The sequence below is a fragment of the Emydura macquarii genome, unplaced genomic scaffold (genome assembly GCF_026122565.2).
Source record: "Emydura macquarii macquarii isolate MOO-44397 ecotype Brisbane River unplaced genomic scaffold, CSIRO-AGI_Emac_v2 contig_1635, whole genome shotgun sequence".
NCBI lineage: Eukaryota > Metazoa > Chordata > Testudines > Chelidae > Emydura > Emydura macquarii.
This window is the reverse complement of record NW_027131772.1, coordinates 222,485-244,923: the sequence shown is the minus strand read 5'-3', so window position 1 is coordinate 244,923 and position 22,439 is coordinate 222,485. Positions and strand designations below refer to the sequence as shown.

The 22,439-nt window shown below is 52.4% G+C and overlaps 1 protein-coding gene across 1 annotated transcript; it reads right to left on the bottom strand.

Moving 5' to 3' along the window:
• Window positions 1–15,237: 15,237 nt before the first annotated feature.
• On the bottom strand, window positions 15,238–19,944 carry LOC137157952 (sialic acid-binding Ig-like lectin 8). The gene is made up of 6 exons (XM_067555375.1): window positions 19,905–19,944; window positions 18,905–19,255; window positions 17,928–18,191; window positions 17,388–17,669; window positions 16,127–16,258; window positions 15,238–15,248 (listed from the first exon to the last, which is right to left on the bottom strand). Exons 1-6 carry the CDS (start codon window positions 19,942–19,944, stop codon window positions 15,238–15,240), a joined length of 1,080 nt encoding a protein of 359 aa, XP_067411476.1.
• Window positions 19,945–22,439: the final 2,495 nt, after the last annotated feature.

Genomic DNA, 22,439 nt, shown 5'->3' with positions numbered 1-22,439 from the left:
GGCTTCTTGAACCTGTGAGTAGATAGACTTGACACACTTCATTAATAGTTTACAATAGTTCAGTATCACATCATCAGTTAAGTGCAGATCCAATCCTTGTGAATCTAGTGGTCATCTCATGGATCTGGCCATAAGGATCTCATGTGGAGATAGAAATACTGTCAACAGAAAACATGGACTAAGATACATGAGAGGCATGGGTAAGCCATTTGGCCACTTTAAGCTGGTTTCTGCACATAGGTTTTGAATGACTTGTTCTTTGGAATAGGTCCCTTTATCACTGTCCAGGATGAGGGGTAACCCAAACCAAGGTATAAATTCTTTCAATAGTTTCTTGGCAACAGCTACTCACATCTGCTTGCTTACAAGGATATGCTTTTACCCATACTGAAAACATATCAATGATGACTAACACATTCAAAATAGGCATTTGGACACAATCCATTTGCAAGTTTGCAAAGGGTCCCCATGGAGGGGGTGAAGCTCACAAAGGGAATAAAATTTGGGGCAACCCAAAATTCAGGGCAACCATAAAATAAAATTTGGGGCAACTCAATCATGATCAAATCAAATCATGATGACACAAAAATCAAAAAATCAAACCACCAAAAATCATGAAATCACGATAACATCCGACATCCCCCCTTTGCTCGTGAGAGTCACGGAGTGAGTTGCACGGGCAAGGTATGCAAGGTATTACAATATAACAGTGTAGACTTTGTATAGGACTTGTGTGTCATTTTTCTAAATTATTCCAAATACATGTTCCCACTATGGCAGTTCTGTTGCATGTTTCTATGGAGGAAGGTATGGATAGGCAGACCCATTTATGGGGGTTCATGCACTACAGCCCCTGGTATCCAATAGTTTTTTTCTCTCTCCCAGCCCACTGACTTATAACCCAGGGTAACCCAAAGGATCCTAGGGCCAATTTTGGTAAGGGCTTACCTTCCATACTTTATCTCCATAGATTGCTGGTGGGCAATTCTTGCAAATATCTAATTTGACACTTTGAGGCACAATAACCATGACCTTGTGCCCATTCCGTTTGGCAGTGAAACTGGTTCTGCAAATTAGGATGTACAGGCACTCTTGTAAAACAGTCAAATTCATTTTAAGCAGTACAGGTTTCACAGAAGAATAAAAAGGTATACATCACCTTTAACTGGTTAGATCTAAGTTTACAGAGCATTAGGGCTGAAAGGAAAAGCCTTTCATACTCAGTTTTAGCCCTTTAAAAGTAGACAGCCTCGGCCGATTAGATAAGCGGCTCAGTGACTGAATTCAGGTTAGGTTCTGCAGGGATTTTATGAGTGAAGCAAACTTTAAGATTCATTGTCTACCATACCCTGCCATTTCAAAAGGCTTGTTATTTGCTTGCGAATAGTAGGAAGTGAAGGCAAACAACAACAACAAAAAATCCGCTTAGATTGGGGATTAGGCTAGATAGGAAAGCCGAACAGAGTTTCACAACGGTAAAATAGATAGCAGCTGCAGGAAAACATGACAAAGTAGTAGCCAGATTAGGGATGGCAGAAAAACTGCAGCTTAAACTGCTTGCAGATCTGCACAAATTAGAACTTGAGGTACCTGTGCCAACAGTTCCTTTTGCAATTAGGAAGTGTGGGCTTTGGTGCTCCTCTGATCAGAATTTTGTAACAAGGCTACTAGTGAATTTAGGCACTTGAAATTTAAAATCACATTCTTTAATTGGTACCAAAAACATTTAATTTCAGGATCTCTTCCTACTAACTTCATTGATTTACAGTGCTTCCTGATTCCTTTCTGCTTAATGCCGTACCTTCAATACCAAACACAATAATAATAGTAACAAGACAAAACAATGACACAACACAACCCTTGTCGCAACACTAGATCCATGGTTTTGTTCTATAGCTGTTTTACTGGTACCAGTTTTTTTCTTAGTCCTGAAAGATAAAAGAATACTTTTTCTATCCCCTTGGGGGAGGTGGAATTATTGCTTAAAATACACATTTGTACACAAATTACATTTCCTTTTATGCATTTGGAGGCAGATAAGTTCCAATGGAAATCCTTTTTTTCCCCCCCCCCTGTTCTAGTTCATGATTTAAACTAAATCATTCATATTTAAGTCACTTTAGTCAGGTTTATTTACAGACCAGTCCTTTAGGAGAAGGGCCCATTTTTCTTCAGAATGGCTGCAACAAAACCAAGAATTTATTTTCCTATAACAATTTTACAACTTTTAACTGTTCCATTTCCTCCAGCTTCTATAGGGTTAATCTTTTACTCTTTTCCCACTTTTGCTTACAATTTTTGACATCAGGCTTATCTTGTTTTACACACATTTATTTCCAAAACATCAAGTTTGGGTCTTTGGGCTTTATATCTGGGAGATTCTTAATAAGCCCCTTATTTCCTCTGTACTGAGAGGAGTATACTTATGAACATGCTGAGCTGTTTTCCATTTAAAAATCGATGTATTCCTCCTGTTGCATGATAGCAGTACTGTGATGTGCAGAGGAGTTACACTCTTTCAGTTTAACCCTTAAAGCACTGTTCTCAGTTTGGAGTTTCTTCAATTAATAGTTCAGATTTGCCTTTTTCTAGCTTTTCTTTTTACAGTAAAGTATCACAACTCTTTTTCCTAGCTTTTCTTTTGTTTGGTCAGACCACCACATCAAACTATCTTTTACCATAGGTTTCTGAACCTTTGCATATTTTTTTCCTTAGAAATTTAATGATCTTTTCCTTCCCTTGAGGACATCATTGGAGCACCCTGGGGCAATTCTTAAGACAATGTCACCCAGCTTCCCAAACTCATTCAAGTGTGACAACCCTGGCAGTGCAGCTGCCTGGGGCTGCAAGAATACTTTGTTAATTGCACAGTGGATTTCTAATGTGCTTTTGATCTGGGACAGTTACTAAGCCTGGTTTTAAGTTTTTCAGTAGGCAGGCAGGCTCCTGCATTGTTGAAATTTACAAGTAGGGGATTCAACAGGCAAGCACTCCTGCTTGCGCTGCTGAAACTGACAAACAGGGATTTCAACAGCCCCCCCACACACACACAGACTCCTTGCACTGTTGAAACTGACAAAGTTTCCTTGGGTGTGCACCCCCGGTATTCACAACAACAATGGCATGCTTACTGTTCTCCCCTTGCATTTTTAATATTACCCAAATAGCAAATATCACAGGATCTATTTTTCTTCTAGGGGATAAGGCAACAAGCCACCTTTATTGGGAATACAGAAACTTGGTAAATAGTATTAATAGGAAAAGTATTAACACTGTAACAACCTTAATATAGTTCTTTACTTAGGGAAACAGTATTACCAATGTAACACTCAAGAAAACAGCATTAATACTGTATCAACAACAGAGACACATGTTTCAATCGGTCCCTTCATTCACACTCACACATTCTGATAGGCATACACAGACAGAGATAGAGACAGACAAACATTCATCGGGGTCTTACAGATGTTAGACCCAAACCTCCTTCCATTGCTGTTTTAATTTTTACTGGGAGGCTTTGAGATTTCAAGTTTGTGACTTTTTGAAGCTTTATTATACTAATTCAAAAAATGCACCCCATTGTGCCTGGGATACTTTGGATCCAAGAGACTCTAGCGTTTTTCTTAAATGCATTATCTTATCCAAATCAAGTGTTTTCACATCGGGAAATTGCCAGGCCAGGTCATTCTTGGTGTAAGAATGCCAATTTGCTAGAAACTTGCAAGTTCAGGGAGCTTAATACATACTAGATAATACACTGGGGTTCCCTTTGGTGGGGGGGGGGGGTCTGACACTTGCCTAGATTGTCCTGTTCCCCTTATCACACACACACACACACACACACATACACAGGAATGGCTTATTGAGGGATCCACACCACTTCAATTCAGCCCGCAATGCAGCTGGGGTGAAATGAACCCGATGATGGAACGCTTATTTAGCGGGAGGGGGTTGGGAAAGGAGACAAGACACAGAAGGGGTCTTCCAAATCACAGGAGTCCATTTGGACAATGGATCTAAGGAAGCTCATGAATTGAAGGGGAAAGGGATAGCCTCTTCGGCTGCAAAACACTCCGCCTGTCCGTTGGGTCACTAGGTTCAGGCAAGCCCCCCTTGCAATTGACTCACACCGGTTAGCGCCAACAAGGCTTGCAGTGGAATCAGGGCGGCTAGAACTTGCCTTAGTCCAAGACCTGGTCAACGGCTCATTTAGCTAAGCACAATCATTTGGGTCATACCCACACATTACTTTCCCACCCTCTGATGTTTCCTGGGTGTAATGCTTAAACCTGCTACAGGGAAGAACCAGCCCTCCACTGACAGAAACTTGAACTTGCTAAGGTGAAAATTCCCATCCTTAGCTGGCAGAAAAGAAAATAGATATATATAGCTTCAGTTTATAAAAAAGAGAAGGAAAGGAAGAACCCAATCCTGCCAAGGTGAAGATTTCTACCTTCAGCTGGCAGTGAAATCAAAAACCTACCAGGCAGAGCACATGATCCTTAGCCCGTAGTCTGCCGGGACCCATGAAACCTGCAGTAAAACCTAAACCTGCCGGGGTGTGGATCTAACCATGTCCACAGCCCTCAGTCTGCCGGGGTGTGGATCTAATAGCGTCCTTCAGCCCGTCAAACCTGCAGTAAACCTGTCAGGGGAGGACTAAAATCCTCAGCCTGCAGTACCTGACGGGGAACGTCCTCGACCCGCAGTAAAACCTGCCGGGGTGGAGACTTGCATCTCCAGCCCACAGTACCTGGCGCGCTTTCCAGTATCACAATAAACCAGGTGGGGGAGACCTAATGTCTGCAGCCCACAATAAACCAGGTGACCACTTCAGTTACATACAGACAAAACAGATAGACACAGACAATTTAAAGCTTACCCCGATCCTTAACAAAGTTTGGATCTCACTTGGCTGTTCTCAAATAGGAAGCCTATGGACAGCCCTCTTTCAAGACCCCAAACAGAGATTTAAAAGGTCTCTTACCTTTGAGTGGTGCTGAGGGGTTGAAGTGGAGCGATCCGTGGTCCTTCCTAGGCAAGTCTAGCACTTGGAGATCCGAGTCACGGCACCAAATTGTCGTGGAAAAGAATCACACTGTTACATTTTAGAGTTGGATCGGGTGCAGCTTTAATTGTGACACACACACAGTCACATAACCATAGCTATGGGGAATACTACAGCCATAGGGAAAACCCAGGTGGCTATAGGGAAGTCAAGCAGCATGTCTGGATGCTGGGCAAATGTACTTCACCTGGCTACCAGATACAAAAGACTTATATAGGGGTTGCTTAGGTTCGTTTACATGTTGATCGTATAGTGGAATTTGATTAACAGTTTATACTTAACAGAAAGACAATCACAATGCAGAGTGGGGTACACCAGACGCCCTCACAGGAACGCCCAATGAGTCACTTGATTATACAATCAGGTTTTCAGGGACCCTGGTTAACACCCGAAGATGGGTGGTGACACAATACCTGTTCAAATGCTAATTTCTATGGAGTAAGTCTCTATGGGGCCAGTAAGACAAAGGGGGGCAGGTACTGGTACTTACCAAAACAGTTGAAGTCTGTTCAGACTTCAATAAGGCAAACAGAGAACTTGCCTCTCGGGTGTGGTTCAGAGACCTCTTGTGGGGTTTTAACATCTTTATCCTAATTTCAGTTGAGGCATTCTGTTAATGGTTTAGCCTGGGGCTTCTATTTCAGTTTCAGGCTACAACTTCAGACCAGGCCTTCTATGACCAGTTTCAGACCAGGCATTCTATCAATCAATTTTATGATGAATTCTTTGATTCCACAGCAGTGACACCGAATCGCCGCTATGTAGATTGGGGACACGGCCCACCCAATCAATCAATCAGTGTCGCGGGTTAAAGGCCCCATTGTCTTTCCCAGAGCTCACGCCTCGTCTGGTGTACGACACCTGTACTCGAGCCGGGTCTCTGTAGGCCTTCCCTTTCTAATTAGCCATTTGGGAGACCGTCTGGGAGACTTCTCCCTGGAGCTGAGTCATTTGACCCTTTTGCTCCCCGACGTGAGCTTGCAGCTCTCTAGCTGCTTTTTCCCACCCGTAGCACAGGGCTCTCTTGGCCAGCTTCTTAGTGGGTTTAGGTTTCCCTACTATAAATTCCTCCCACCTAACACAAAGGTCTGTGTATGCAGAACCTCCCACAAAGAAATCCTCCACCCAAGGGCTTTTCTTTTCCCCCAAGAAATCAAGCCAGAAACACAAACTGTTTTTCTTTGTTTTCTGCTCCCAATCAGAGGTTCCGTATCTTCGGGCAGAGTCCATTCCTTCTCCTCGAAAGCTGTACCCAGCGGAACAACCCCCGCTCTGCCCGCGTCCCTCCTGGCGACTGAGCTCAGCAAAGACGAAGGAACGCACTGCTCTGCAACTTGACAGGACCTACTCCCTGCACCTGCTCGACCGCTGGGGCAGCTGAACGCAGATCCACTTGCAGGATCTGGCCAGGTGATTGTACTGTGCACACAGGAGGTGGCTAACACCTGTCTCCCTCACAGGCGCTCCAAGCCTCCGCTCTGACACGCTTAGGTCAGAGACCCCCCTGGGCTCAGCCAGGCGAATGGGGCTTTCTGGCAGGCAAGGCCTCGTCCCAGCGCTCTGGGCTGGGACCCCTGCTGGGCACAAGCCCGGCTGTCACTGGGCTGTCCTTACTGGCCCGGGCTCTGGCCCCAGAGGAGGCCACAGCGCCTTCCAAACCAAGGGGAAACTGTTCGCTTTCGGCGAGCCAGCAGTCTATCGCTCTAGCCTTCAGTTTATTGCCCCGGCCCTCAGACAGGGTGGCTAGGGAAGGGGAGGGGAGGGGGACACAGGCCCACCCGTCTCCACTGCATCCCAGCCCAGGGCTCTAGCAGTGGCAAAAGCGGTTGCCACCATGTTGGCACAGCTCCCGCCGCAACACGCCAACCAGGCCACAGATTCAGCCACAGGCTTTGGCTGCCCCTGGGCTACTTCCTCCCCGCTGGCCCAGTACCTGTCTCCTCAGTATCACGGGGGTACTCGGTCCAGGGTAGGCCCATCAGTCCCTCCTCATCTACAGGCAGCAATGCGGGGAGCACCTCCTCGAGGGGCAGCTCCTCTAGGTCATTGGGCGCAGGGAGTGGCTCGGCTTCCGGCAGCTCCTCCAGGTCCTGTCCAGCCTCAGGGGGGTATCCTCCACCCAGGTTGCTCCAGGGTCTCCGCCCCATCCCAGGGCTCCGGTGGCTCGGGCCAGTCGCTCTGGCTGGGTTGCCTGGTCCAGCTCCATGAGAGCCCTACCCAGTCTCCAGGCTCTATTCCGGCCTAGACCTCTGCCAGCAGAGCAGCACATCTATCTCCAACAGAGATCTCTAACAGATTGAGCCCTGGGGCCGGCCTTTTATACCGCCCCTTCCTGTGGGGGCTCCGCCCCGCTGCCGCTGATTGGGCGCGCCGGGCGGTCCTATCACGGCCCGGTTCCTTGGTTGCCGGGCAGACTTAGTGGCTGGGCCTGGTTTGGTCCATTCAGGTTGCTGGGGTCCTCCCTCAGGCTCTGGAAATGAATGACAACAGCAGGCAACCAAACTACATCTCCCATGATGCACCACTTGACATTCTGCAATGAAATGTTTTGGTTTTTCAGAATTTTGCCCAAAAGTCAAACTTTCCCACAGGCAAAAGCCCCCCATTTCCCGACTAGTTCCACTGTGGTGTCTTTTGCCTCCCACACAACAATCCTCGGCTGAATAGACCCACAACAACGAGTTGGGATTCAAATAAGCATGTTTATTAACCACACACAATACACCAGGCTGAGCTACACGCACACACGACAGCTCCGGCTGCTTCTTAAGCCATACAACATGGTGAGCGCCCCAGAGGGCTCACTGCCTATTTAAAGCGACTCCACCCAGTGGGGCTCACGACCATACAATATGGTGCAGACCCAATTTCTCTCTCCCTTTTACGGATCATTTTTCTCTCTCTGTTTCCAGATGCCCCTAAAGGTGTGAACATCACGGCTACACCCGGGACTGTCCTGTGCGAAGGGGACCCGGTGAAGTTAAGGTGCCGTTTCAGCAGCAGCGTCCCCGCTGCCGTCACCTACACCTGGTACAAGGATAACAGCAGCCTGGGGCTGTCCCAGCCGGAGCTGGCGCTTCAAAGCGTGACAGCCACAGACGCTGGGGAATATCGCTGCGAGGTTCACAACCAGGCTGGGCTGGCCCACTCGCTTCCCATCAGGGTAAGCATCCGACCCCCAAGCTGAAAGGGGGAAGCTCAGAGGGGATGGCTGAGCGTCTGCACAGCAGGTCTGCCATCTCCAAAGCTGCGGGTTCAAATCCTGCCACATTCGCTTTGCTCCTGCGGCAGAGCAGTGGAACCTGCTGAGGTTTATGCCCCTTGGGAAAGACGCAATCCCAGGCTACAGCTCTCAAGACGCAGCCTTTGCCCCTGTGATTTGCTCTCAATTCCCCTTCCTCCAACTGTTGTGTTAGGTCCTATGTCCTTCCTCCACCCCAGAGGTGTCCGCACTTTCCTGCTGGGGAGCAGTCACTGTGCAGCTGTTACCATCTGTCCTGCCCCAGAGGTGGCTGCATCTCCACACTGGGCGAGCCATCCCCATGTGGTGTTGCTGTGTGGCTGTTCTGCAGCTGCTCCTCCCCAGAGGTGGCTGCATCTCAGCACCACGTGACCCATCCCGCCGCAGTGTCATTGTGTGACTGATTGACAGAGCACAGACTGAGCCCCTGGCAGGGGAACCTGGTATCGGGGAGGCAGGAATGGGCGGCCTGGCTTAGGGGTTAGATTGGGGGACCCTGGTGTGGAGGGAAAATGGGGGGCACATAGAGACCCTCCTATGGGGGAAGAGGTTGCTGGGAGTTCCTGACCTAGAGTGGGAAATGGGAGAGGGGCACACAGGGAGCTGTGTTGGGGGGTAAAGAGGAGCTCTGCCAACACCGGCTATGAAGTGCGCCCCCCCCAGTTGATTGTTTCTCCTGAGCCACACAGTTTCCCGCCCCAGGGCACCCAAAAGGGCTGTGTTAGACTGGGAGCGCTATCGGGCAGGGACCACCCAGCACAACGGGGCTGCACGAAGCGGGGCAAAGTACCCAGGAGTCCTGGCTCTCAGTCCTCTGCTCTAACCACTCACCACAACTACTGTCCATAGGGGCAGACATCGCACACGTATATCAAGCTGGGGTGTGATTGCTGTTCTTCACACCCTCTTTCATACTGTGTTTTTCTGTGCCCCTGTGACCTTTCCGTGCCTAGGGCAGCCACCTGAAAATGCCAAGGTCAGGGCAGGCTGTAAAAAGAGAGCAGATTCTCCCAGCACTGGTGGGTGGCACTGAAGCTAGACTTCCCAACCAGCCACGAACTGCGCTTCTGATTTCCAACACCAGTTATCAAGAAGCCAGTACACAAACACACACAGCCCCCCTTACTGCATTCCAGTCTTTGGCTCGAATCGGCCACTAGGTCCAGTGAAGAGACCAGTTATTTAAACTCTATGCTCTTTACTACAAAGGTTCCCTCTGACCCAACGGGTCAGCCACAGCACCAGATCAATATAAGTTTGGATCTTACCCAAAATACCACGCTGCCGGCCAATCCTTTAGTAACAAAAACGAAAGGTTTATTATAAAGAGAAAGGAACAAACAAGAAGAGAAATGTTAAAGAATTAAAGCAATCAGACACATACAAATGATTTGAAAGTCCATAGACATCAGGTTTCGAGGCAAATTGTGGAGTTTGCAGGCTTGTATAGTCCCTCTGGTGCACATCCAGTACTTGGATGGGTCTCAGTTCTTTGTTTCAGAGCTTCAGTTCAGTTGCTGATGAATTGATCCAGAGGTAGGTAGGTGGCTGAAGCTGAATCCCGACTGAAAGACAAAATGGATTCCCCAGGCCTTTGCCTTATATACCTTCTAGTCCTGGCCATGCGGTTTGTGGAATTTTACAGGAACTAAAATGGAGTCCAGAGTCACATGAGCCAGTCCTGGTGACTCATCGGGTGTATCTCCAGCTTCTCCCCCTGGGCCCCTTGCACCTGGGAATGTCTTAATGGGCCATTAAGCAGGCTATGCTTCTGTAGCCATCCTGCCTGGGGCGTTACTCAGCCAGCACAATTTGAAATACAGAGATAGCAAACATATCCCTAACTTCCATTACAAATATCACACATGAACACAGACATCATCATCTTACTTAGCACATTACAGCCTTTCTAACACTACCTGCCATGGCATATCTCACATAAATTATGATTCTGACATACTGATGTCAAACAATATACTAAATGTCCCCAGGTCCAGCCAGCGTGACAGCCCCGAGCAGAAAATCCTGTGCTCCAGGGATATTCCCAGCCCCAGACTACAATGGAGACTATTATACCAGGCCGGGGCCTATTCCAACTGCGCCTGGCCAAGGTCCATATAATCCACGGTCCCCTCTGCGCTGCCGGAATCCTGAACCGCAAACACCCCCAGCAGCGTTCAGCCTCCTCTAGAAGCTGTGAAAAGCCAAACTCATGGACATGGAGGCCCAGCTGCAGCCCAGACCCTGCTTACGGGTGGGAATTTGTGCTGCCAAATGCCCGGTTCTCCTAACTTTAATTTGCCCCTAGAATTTCCTGCCTGTCTCCTTTTTGGGATTTCAAATCTCCTTTGTGCACCTCTTCTGTGTCCCCTGGGAATTGCTGCTCACGTCTCACCTTTAACTCCAAGTTAACCCAAGTTTTTTGTCTAGGAATTTCCACAGTTTTTATACAGTTGATATAGAGAAAGAAATACCCCCAATCCTCTGCGTTTCAGAGCTATTTATTCCTGATCGAGTTCTCTGGTGGAGCAACAGTCGATTAACACCAGCTGGGGTCTGGCCCCACTGAGTCCAATGGCTCCTCTTTGTGTTTAAGGTCCAGGCAGTGCAGAGGGGGCCCCGGTCGGTCGGGATTTCAGCAGAGCTCAGCGGGAACTGGCTTGGGGATAATCCAGCTGGCTGTAAATATCCTGGCATGGTCTTCTGAGTTTCTGTAGGCCCAAAACCAGAGACAGCTAGTGAGATCCCAGCTCAACAGCCCCCAGGACCAGGGGGACGGTGCTGCCACTCTGTGGCTGGCGGAATCTCCTCTGAGCCGGTAGCAGGACAGGGTCTGAGACACACACTCGGACAGGGCCGATTCCACCCAGCAGGGGGCAGGGATTTGCACTCGGGGGGGCTGCAGCCGCACACACACTCCAGACAGCAGGGGGCAGCGGGTTCGGGGGGGCCACTCCCACCTCCCGCTATGGGGGGTGGCGGGGGATACCCTGGACTCACCTCATAGGTCGGCTCTGCCTCTGCCCTGTGGGAAAGCTCAGCACCTCGTGGGAAAGAGAAGAATCGTTTCTGTTAATAAATCCGGGTCCCCCCAAATCACCAGACCCTTGAATCCCCCCGTGAGTCTCCACCAGCCCCCCAGACCAACTGCCCCATCCCCTGAAGTGTCTCCAATGTTCCCCCCAGCCTCCAACTCACAGGTGTTTCCTCTCACACCACCAGCCCCAACCCCCCGTATTCCTCCAATTGTCTCCCACCAGCCCCCCCACAAACCACCCATGTGTCTCACCAGCCCCCCACCACTGTGTTCCCCCAAGTATCTCCCACCAGCCCCCCTGAACCACCCGCCTCCACCTCCCCAAACCACCCACAGTCTCTCCCCCATATCCACTGGTCCAACCCCCCAATTCCCCCATGTCTTCCCCATCTCCCAAATCTCCTCATATGTCTTCCACCAGCCGCCCACCCGTGTCCCACATATATCTGCCACCAGGGTCCTCCAACAACTAGCTCCCACCCCTCTGAACCCTCCTGGAGGAGCTGTGGTCCCCAAATGTTTTCAATCATGCCCCCCAACCCCTCGTGGTCTGCGCCCCATTGGGAGCTGCTGTCGGGAGCCAGGGGCAGCAGCAGGGTGTGGTCAGGGGCCACTATTGGGGCTGGGGGGCTGAGGTTGGGAGCCGTGGTGGGGCCAGGAGCTGGCCCAGGAGCTGCCCTGGGCTGTGGCCAGGAGTGGAGCCAGAGAGGAGATGGGGTCAGAGCGGGGCTGGGTGGTGCTTCCTTCCCGTCCCCTGTGGGAGCCAGCCCGGGCTCCGCCACGTCCCCCCTCCCCAAATGCTCCTCCTGTGCCAAGCCCCACTACCCCCTTTGGGGACCTCTGCTGTAGAAATACGTTTGTAGAAGTTTATCATTTAGAGACACTCCCTCATAAGGGACAGTGGGATGAACATAGGAATTTGGAGACGTGCCCTGGAGGCAGTGGGTGGGGTGGAAATTGGGAAGGGAACACAGCTGGGTGTGCAGCAGTTCGCCAGGGATGCTGCTCTCCTGTTGGTTTTATTAAAGTTTTATTCCTTCCTCATTCACTGGTTTATTATTTAATGAACCCGAGATCCCTCGGTTACATGGTGTAGCCGTGCTGAAGGGGAAGGAAACTGCCCGGATTTTGGAGTTAACTCCTGTGTTTGCAACTGAAAGCGGAGACAAAGGGGGGGCATCCGAGGAGCACCAGGAGCAATGCCCAGGGCACAGGAGCTTTTGCGGGTATTTGGTGAGCACAATAGTAGCTTGACTGGCCTAAATACAGAAAACAAACAAAAAGGCCCCCACAGGATGTGTTGCGACCTCCTTCCAGTCTGCAAGTGTTGGGTGATGCTGCTGAGAACCGGAAACCAATTCAGTCGGAGATTTGAATTAGATTTAGCAGAGATAGGGGCAGAGGAGAAAAATGACATAGCAGAACCTCAGAGTTCCCACCAGTGTTACGAACTGAGCTGTCAATCGCACACCTCCTTTGGAACCAGCAGCATGCAGTCAGCAGCAGCCGACACACACACACACACAGCGCGAACACAGAACAATACTGGGTTAAAAGTCAACTACTAATAAGAAAGGGAAAGCAGGAGTTTTCTTCTGCATAGTAAAGTTTCAAAGCTGTATTAAGTCAATGTTCAACTGTAAACTTCTGGAAGAACCAGAACGTTTTGTGCAGAGTTGTGAACATTTCAGAGTTACAAACAACCCCCATTCCCGAGGCGTTCGTAGCTTTGAGGTTATACTGGAATGTGAAATCACCTGTCTTTTTTGCATGTTGTTGGGGAGGAGCCGCTGGGTATTTATAACAACTTTAAGTCTGAGGAAGATGAAAGCCTGAAGTTAAATAAAATACTGACTAAATGTGAGGAACACTGTGTGCCAAAAACGAAAAAGACCTTTGAGAGACAGCTTTTTTTACATGCATGCAAAAAAGTGATGACACCATAGAGCAATATGTCACAGAATTAAGGAAACTCAGGAAAACCTGTGAATCTGGTGAGTTGACAGAGTCTCTGGTCAGAGACAGAATCATTTGTAGCATTAAAGAGAAAGTGTGAAGAGAGGCTGCTCCGTGAACGAGATTTAACTTTAGATAAAGCTCTCCCGACATGCAGGGCAGCAGAAGCTGTGAAAGTACAGGCCAAAGAGCCAAATTCCTCAGAAGGGGATATCCACTTACTAAGTACGAAAGAATAGAGCCAGGACAGGTCAAACCAAAGAGTGCAACCACTCGCTCTGAAAACCACTGCTAGGGGGAAGACGACGGGGCAGAGACGGTTATGTGGAAGGTGTGGATAACGGGATGGCCCCAAACAGGGCGTTGCCTTTGGGAAACTCATAAATGTGGGGAAAACAATCATTTTGCAAAATGCTGCAAAAGCAGGAAAGTCAAGTGCACTCAGTTAAAGACAGTCTGGTTGACGCCACATTTAGGCCTGGCTGCGTGTGAGAAACTCAGCGTGGTCAAACGGGTGCTCTCACTACAAGATCATCCTGAACCTGGCTCTGAGGCACTCTTTGGGAATATGGTGACTTGTTCCAGGGGTTGGGTTGTTCGCAGGGTGAACACACAATCCGGGTAAACAAGCAGGTCCCTCTAGAAAGGTGCCATTTGCACTGCGTGACAAACTCAAGGCTGAGCTGACAAGGATGGAAATGATGCAAGTCACACAAAACACTGAGGCTCCAGCGGAATGGGTGAGCTCCCTAGTCATCGTGGAGAAAAGTAACGGCCGGCTACGCGTGCGCTTAGATCCCAGAGACCTCAGCAAGGCTGTGCAAAGAGAGCACGTCACAGCACCAGCCGGAGAAGAGATTGTGGCTCAATGTGCAAACACTCAATGTTCAGTAAATCGGACGCATGCTCAGGTTTTTGGCAGCTACAATGAACTGAAGGAAGCTCAGAGCTGTGCACATTGAATACCCCGGTTGGAAGGTGCAGATTCTGACGCTTACCCTCCCGCAGAGCTACAGCGCCAGCAGTGTACCACAAAACCATACCTAAGATCTGTGACACATCCATGGATGACATCATCATCTGGGGCTCAACGGCAGAGGACCGCGATTGTCGACGTCAGCACGTCCTGGATGCAAGGAGAGCTGCAAACCTCAAACTACAGAGGGAGAAAGGTGTTTTCGGGGTCACCGAACTGACTTTGGTTGGGAACGTTCTTTCCAATGAAAGTGTAAAACCTGAGACGAGGAAGATTTCAGCCATTGAAATGATGCCACTTCACCAGTCAAGGAAAGATGTCCAGCGGGTCCTGTGAATTGTTCATTCTCTTGGGAAATTCACCCCTGGTCTATTACCAAAGCAGCGGCTTTGAGAAAACTCCTAGAGGATAAAAGGAATGGGTCGGGTGCGGAACAGGAGGAATCATGGGAAGGTTTAAAACAACAACTGATGCAAGACCCAGTGTTGACGTTTTATGCACCAGGAAGGCCTGTTAAAATTTCAGCAAATGCTTCACGGTCTGGGTTGGATGCAGAGATTTTACAGAAGCCTGAAGAGTGTTGGAAACCAGTGGAATATGCATCCAAATCACTGACTGAGACAGAAACCAGGTACCCAGAGATGGAGAAGGAGCTTTTAGGAATCTTGTTTGCCTGTGAGAGATTCGATCAGTGTATTTACTGTCAGACAGTGGAGCTGAAACGGAGCACAAGCCCCTGACAGCGTTATTCAGCAAACTGCTGACTGACTGCACCATAAGGGTGCACAGAATGATGATAAAGCTGCAGAAGTGTGAGTTGGTTGTGACCTGCACACCCGGTAAATCCATGTTCACAGCAGATGCACTTTCCAGAGCAGTGGCTCCCACGAAACCAGAGAAGACTTTAGAGACAGAGATGCAGGCCTGTGTCGATCTGATTGTAAAGTCAATGCCCAGAGCTAAGAGGAAACTGCAAGAAATAAGAGAGGAGACGGAGAAAATGGACTCATTGGGAATCCTTAGAGAAGTGATAGTTAAAGGGTGTCCTGAAGAAATGAGCAGTTACTGTCCAAATATCAGAGATGACTGGAACTGCAGACCTGGCCTTCCTGTGATAGATGGGGGGATTTCAAGGCAGGAAGGTTGTAATTCCAACACGTCTCCCAAAAGAAACGCTACCGAGGATCCACGAGGTCAGTTAGGATTTGAGACGTGCAAAGAATGAGCACGAGAGGTGCTGTATGGGCCATGGATCAATCACAACATCACTAACGTGGTAGGACGCTGCTTTTCATGCTTGAAATACAAGCCAGACCAACAGGCAGAGCCAGTGCGACCCCATCCAGATCCACAACAGCCTTCGGAGAAGTCGGGCACTGACTTATTCACCGGGCAATCCAAGGATTATTTATTAGTCACAGATTATTAGTCTCTGTACCCAGAAGTTTGCAGACTGCACGGCACTAAGAGTGAGTCGGTGAGAGCCGTCACCCTCGACACCACAGAGCTGTGTGCAGCAGTTCACCAGCGGAGCTCTCTGCAGTTTGTGGGATTGAAGTTTTATTCCTTTCTCATTCACTGGTTTGTTATTTAATTAACCCCAAGTTTGTTACACTCCCAAGGGTCTCCCACCGGCTCCCCTCAAACACCAGCTACCGTCTCTGAATCCCCCAGTCCCCGAATCCCCCTATGGGTCTCCCACCAGCCCCCCCAAACACCAGGCCCCCAGTCCCTGAATCCCCCTGTCCCTGAATCCCCCCCAAGGGTCTCCCACTGGCCCCCACCGCAATTCACCAGTCCCCGGCACCAGCGACACCCCTGTTCCCACTGAACCAGTCCAGCTCTTACCCTCCGTAGCCTGCCGCCAGCGTCTCCTGAGCAGGTAACAAGCCCCCACGCTAACGAGGACAAGGAGGACCAGACCGGCAACCGAGACGCCGGCCACAAGGCCAGGGCTCAGATATTGGCTCCAGCCGTAGCCTGAGGGCAGATGGAGGCTGATGTCACAAACGTCGGATGCTGACAGCCGCGGCCCAGGGCTTTGCCAGCCTGAACCTTAGCTGGGCATCTCTGGGAGTGCGTGCAAGGAGCTGTCTGAGCTGGATTCGCCGGGCACAGCTCCCAGGGTGAAGCAAGCAGGCTGAAGACCAGTGGCTCCGTCTCAGAGGTGCTGAGGCCACGGGGCTGGCCCTGAAGGCAGAGTGGGACCCACGGGGGCTGCCCCGAGGCAGGAGGTTCCTCTAAGGCCTTTGTTCTCAACCCGTCGTCTGTGGAGCTCTGGGGGCCGCAGACCGGGTCTAAGATTTCCATGGGGGCTGCACCGCCATTCGCAATTTTATAGGGGTTCACAAGTGAAAAAAGGTTAAAATCCTGAGCTAGGCTGACGGGTCCATTTTCAAATCCCTGCTCTCTGCGTAGGGCCTTACAGACAGGGATCAACTCACCCCGTCCCCTTCCCTTGGTGAAGCTAAGCAGACGGAGCTCTGGAGTCTCTCAATCAAAGGCAGGTTTCAATCATTGTCTCATTCTCCTGGCTCTTTTCTCTCCCCTCCCCAGCTGATCAGCCGCCTTCTGCAATTGTGGGCCCCTGGCCTGGACACAGGACCCCAGCAGCGGTCGCACCGGGGCCAAACCCAGAGGGAAAATAACCTCCCTGCTCCTATTCCAGATTCCCTGTTCGGACACCCAGGACCGGACTGGGCGCTCATGGCGAGTCTTTATCCACCACGCTCTCCGCGACGACTGCTGGGTGTGATTGCACCTGACCGTCACCGATTCCCCTTCCCGTGGGCTGGTGCCAGGCGTGGCTGTAACGCGGACGCCTGTAGGGGCATTGGGGGGCGAGACAGACACACCGGGTGGGAACAGAGAAAGACAGGGTGGGGGGACCTGATCCAGAATGGGCTAGTGATCTAGGGCAGGGGGGAGGGGCATGGCCTGGCTCATGATGGTCCACGGGGCCAGAACAGACAGGGCGACATGGGGATAAGGGGCAGGGGATCCCCCAGAAGACCCTGGGGCACAAGGCGGGGGATGGGAAGGCTTGGCCCAGAGGGGGCTGGGGATCCAAGACAGGTGATGGGGAAGCAGGCCAGCGCTCGCTGCTTACCCTGAACTTCGACCGATTCCCTCGCAGAGAGGCTCAGATACGCCCAGCCGGGGCCGGACACCCGGACACCGCACGAGTAGCTCCCTCCGTCAGAGATGTTTGCCTTGTCAATGTGGAAATCCTGCCTGTCTCCTCGCAGCCACACGTCCCCGCGGGACCAGATGTAAACAGCCCCGGGCCCCAGGGCACCAGCCTGGCAGCGCAGCGTAAACCCATCGCCTGCCTTTATCGCCGCCTTCCCTCCCGGCAGCAAAATCTTCACGCTGGGCACGTTTGGGGAAACTGAGGGCAAGAGTTTGTCAGCGGGGCCCTGAACGAAGGGGCAGGTCCCTCCCCCTCCAGCCGCCCGGGGCAAGGACATTAGCTAGAGCCACAGGACAGATTTTGAGGGAATAGGACCCAGGTGTCCTGGCTCCCAACCCCCCATCCTGTGCTGTAACCACTAGACCCCACTTCCCTCCCAGAGCCGGAGCTAGAACCCAGGCGTCCTGACTCCCAGCCCCCCGCTGTGCCCAGGCCATGTCTGGAAGCAGGGCTCACCTGGCCCCGGGGGCTGGGGCTGGTCGGAGCCGCACCCATCCCAGTATCCGTCCACCTGGCATCTCAGCGCCACGCCGAGGGGCAGCCGGGACGGGGATATCGGCAGCTCGGTCATCTGCTTCCCAGCTGGGGTTTGCCCTGGGCTCCACTGCGCGCCGTCTGCGTCGTACCAGAAGGGGCGATGGGGGCAGAGGTCCGGCACAGAGCAGATGAGGGTGGGTCCCGGGTCCATTCGCCTCCCCAGGCGGGGCTGGCACGGAGAGGCTGTGAGGAGAGGGGGGTCGGGAGCCGTTGAACCCTCCGGGGCCCTGGGTTGGCCCCGATTCCAGGGGCCACGGCCTGGCTGTGGGGAGGGGAGCAGCCCCAGGGTGGCGGGCACGGCCCAGTCGGGTGCTCGGCTGCCGGGGGAATGAGGGCTCGGGGGCACTGGGGGAGGGTCAAACATTAGCTAGAGACACAGAGAGCACTGGGACTGCCCGGAGGGGCACAGCTGCTATAGGGGGCCCCACACATTGGGCCCCAGCACCCCCCCTCCGATTCCCCTCACACCTGCTGCCTCTCGCTGGCTGCAGGGTCTGTCTCAGCAGCTCTTCAGCACAGGCCACGGATTAGACAGAGAGACACGGCTCTGCCAGCACAGCCTGGGGATCTGAGCCACAGGTCCCACCTGCTCTCACCACTGCCCCCCACTGCCTCCCAGAGCTGGGGAGAGGACCCAGGAGTCCTGGATCCCAGCTGTGACCACTAGACAACACGCTCCCAGTGCCCCAGCAGCATGTGAGAGAGGCAGCGCCGAGGTCTGGGACTGCAGAGCAGGGCAGAAATGGTGTGTCTGTGTGTGTGTGTGTGGGTGTGCTGTGACCCCCTGCTGGAGGGGCTGAGCCCTGCTCTGTGTGTGTGTGTGTGTGGGGGGGGTTCTCTAAGGTTATTCACGTGCCCCTGCGTTGAACTGGAGGTGCTGGAAGGAAGCTGGTTACCGGAGACTTTGAGCTGCTCTGGTTTACTCGTCCAGAGTTTTTTCTCGCCATCTCTCACTGTCTCAAACCGGAAGCGGTAGGTGCCCCTGTCGCTGAGGCGCAGCTGGGCCAGCCGCAGGGAGCAGCTGTTCTGCAGGTCCCCCAGGTAGCGGACGTGCCCCTGAAAGGCAGGGTCGATGCAATCGTTGTCCGAGTGATACACGGTTTGATCCCCGTCCAGTATCCAGTTCACGGCTGTGACATTCTCCCCTGCAGGATAGCTGAAGGAGCAGCGGATGGTCACACAGGAGCCGACCCATCCAGCAAGGGGCCCTCCAAAGAATGTCACACTCCGCTCCTGGGCGTAGGCGCCTGTGGGGGACACGAATCGTTGGGGATCAGGACGGTGCCTGGCCCCGGCGAGCTGAGAACCTGGCCCTCGGGCTGGGCTCGGCACCGCGATCAGGGGCTTTAAAACACAGAATGGGTGATGTTGTGTTGTGGGGCTGTCTGACCCACCCCACTGGCTTGTGGGTGAAAATGGGCCTTGCCAGCTGCCATGGGAACTAGGGAAGGGGATATTGGAGTTTTGGAGATTCCTCCCCGCCTCCGTTGCCTGCTCATCAGCAGAGCGCAAAGATCTCCAGACTGGCCTGGGAGACGCCCCGAATCACTGGGGCAGCAGCCGGGGCAGCGAGAAACAGAAGACAGGACGTGGCGCAGGGAAAACAGCAGCTCAGCCCAGGGTGGGCCGTGGCTAGACCAGGTTGACTCTGCCGTGGAAACCAGACGTGTTCTCCACCGGGGTGAAAACAGCAGCGAGGAGCCGGCCAATCTGGCCACTTGGGGTCAAGGTCAGACGCCCCCTGGGCTTGAACTTAGGGCCACTGTCGTGAGTGGCTGGGACTTGACTGCGATTTAACCCCACTTCTCAGCACCCTTCTTGCAGTGCAGACAGACTCCCAGGGCTGGGGAAATGTTGCTGCAAAGGCTCTGCGCGTGTCTGTGTGACAATACTCACCACTCAGAAGGCAAAGGGCAGGGAACAGCACAAGGGCCATCTCCGTCCGGCACACAGCGCTCTGCGGGCCTGGGAGGGGAAAGGGGCCTGGAATGATTCACCGGCAGCGTTTCTGGGAGACAGCTCGTCTGTGCTGGGCAATGCCCCCAGCAGCACCTGGCCGTAGGATCGCCTGCACGACCAGGTATTTTACAACTAGGCCGCTCATAAAATAATTTCCTAACCCGTAAAGCCCGATGCAGCAAGGGTCGGCTGCATTTCCATCCCCGTGTGCTTTGCAGCCGTGTGTGCAGGGCTCACAGTCTGGGGGTTAAACGCAACCACATCTGGGGAGGAGTGCACTGGCTGATTGACAGCTCACAGCAACGTGGAGGGCGGTTTCAGGGCAGGACCGGAGGAAGCTTCTTGTGCGGAGGTGACATGTGTGGGGAGATTCAGGTGAGGCAGAAAGAAACTACCATGTTGGGGTGTGACAGGGACCTTGGGGGGCATCCTGAGCCCTTGATAAAGAGCCATGGAGGGTTTAACAGCCACAAGGGGGCAGGGTCTGGTTCAGTGTCCCAGCTGGGAACAGCAGAGCACCACCAGCAGAGATCAGCCTGGACTGCCAGATGTGAGCGCCCCCTACTGCGCCCCCCACCCTCTGCCTGCAGCACAGCGCCCCCTAGTGTCCGCCCTGGGGTACTGGGGCCAGCACTGACTGCAAGAGGAGAGCACCCCCAGCCCATCCTGAAGCTCTGCACCACTTCCTCTGCTGCTTCCCCTCTGATAACTAGAGTGTTTATCGGGTCCCATCTCTGTGTGTCTCTGGCCACATCCTGGGGAGAGCCAGTGTCTGCTGTTACCAAACCGGTCTGAGCACGTTCTCTCTGGGTAATGGTACAACTGTCCAGCCAGGGTCTGAGGGCCAGGCAGTGTCTGAAAATAAATGTCCCCTCCAAGAGCTGGGGATAGAACCCAGGCACCCTGACTCCAGCCCCCTGCTCCAATCCAGCACACCCCACTCCCCTTCTTTCCTCTCCCAGAGCCAGGGAGTCTTGGCCTGCGGCCCCGGCTCTAACCCAAATGCCATGCTCTCTCTGAACAGTAGTTCAATCTAGCCTGCTCTGCCCCATGTGACCTCAGACCCCGTCACAGCTTGCCCAGCTGTTGAGCGTTTCAATCAGCAGTGAAATGCAGCCTGCTCTGGGGTGGGGCACTATGAGCTTGCTGGGCAGGGACTGGCTCTCGCTCCATGTTTGGGAAGCCCCCAGTGTATTTTCAATGCTTAGACAAACTGTGGTGAGACAGTGCGGTCCAGTGGCTAGAGCACTGCAGTGGGACACAAGGCCCTGGGTCCTACTCCTAGATCTGCCATGGACGTACTGTACGATAACGGGCCAGTCACTGTACCTCAGTTTACCCTCCCACCTATTGTGCATTGTAATTTCTTTGGGGCAGGGACTGTCTCTCGCTCTGTGTCTGGGCAGCGCCCGGCACAATGGGGCCCTGATCTCAGCTGGGGCCACTCCCATAAGAAACTCTCACCAAGAAGAACCGTTCTCCCCAAATCTGGCTTTTTGCCCCAACCAAGCAAGAGCGGCTCTTACCTGGGCCGGGGTTAGCGGCTGCAACTCCGCGCTTATCCCACCGCTGACACTAACTCATTCTCAGGCCCTGCTCCCAAGATCCCATATGGGCAAGACCCACCAGACACCTGGGAGAGAATTCTCTGTGTATCTCAGAGCCCTGCCTCTCGAGTGTCCCACCACCGGCCGTTGGAGATATTCGGTGCTAGCAGTCGCAGATCAGCTCCGTGCCATCGCAGGCGTCTGCTCACACCATCCCTCCATGAATGTATCACGCTCAGTCTTGAAGCCACTTCGGTTTTTTACCCCCACTGCTCCCCTTGGGAGGCTGCTGCAGAACTTCACTCCTCAGATGGTTACAAACCTTCCTCTAATTTCAAGCCTAAACCTATCGCTGGCCAGTTTGTATCTATTGGTTCTTGTGCCAACCCTGGCGCTAAAATGAAATAACTCCTCTCCCTCCCTGCTGTTTATCCCGCTGACGTGTTTAGAAGAGCAATCGTGTCTCCCCAGCCTTTGCTGCGTTAGGCTAAACAAGCCAAAGTCCTGAAGTGTCTTCTCAGAGCTTTTCCAGTCCTCTGACATCCCAGCAGCCGTCCCCGCACCTGTTCCCGTGTGAATTCATCTTTCTTAGACACGGGAGACCAGAACCGCACACGATGTTCCAGACGAGGCCTCACCTCTGCCCTGTGCAATGTTCCTAACACTTGCTTGTCTCTACTGGAAATACCTCCCCCGCTGCATCCTAGGACCGCATTAGCCATTCGCACAGCCGCATCCCACTGGCGGCTCATAGTCATCCTGTGATCACCCAGTACACCCAGGGCTTCCTTCTCCTCTGTCACTTCCAGCTGACACGGCCCCAGCTTCTTGTTAGTTCCTACGTGCATCACCTTGCCCTGGGCACTGCTACATTTCATCCCATTTCTGTTACTCCAGGTTACAAAGTCGTCCAGTTCTGCTAGGA

What these genes read in the sequence shown, in the direction of transcription:
- LOC137157952 (XM_067555375.1), bottom strand. Translation starts at nt 19,944, where the DNA reads ATGGCCCTTGTGCTGTTCCCTGCCCTTTGCCTTCTGAGTG. An exon ending in GCCCCAGCCCCCGGGGCCAG is followed by an intron (nt 17,670 to 17,927) that starts GTGAGCCCTGCT and finishes TCTTGCCCTCAG; the next exon opens with TTTCCCCAAACGTGCCCAGC. An exon ending in GGAATCGGTCGAAGTTCAGG is followed by an intron (nt 16,259 to 17,387) that starts GTAAGCAGCGAG and finishes ATCTGCCCTCAG; the next exon opens with GCTACGGCTGGAGCCAATAT.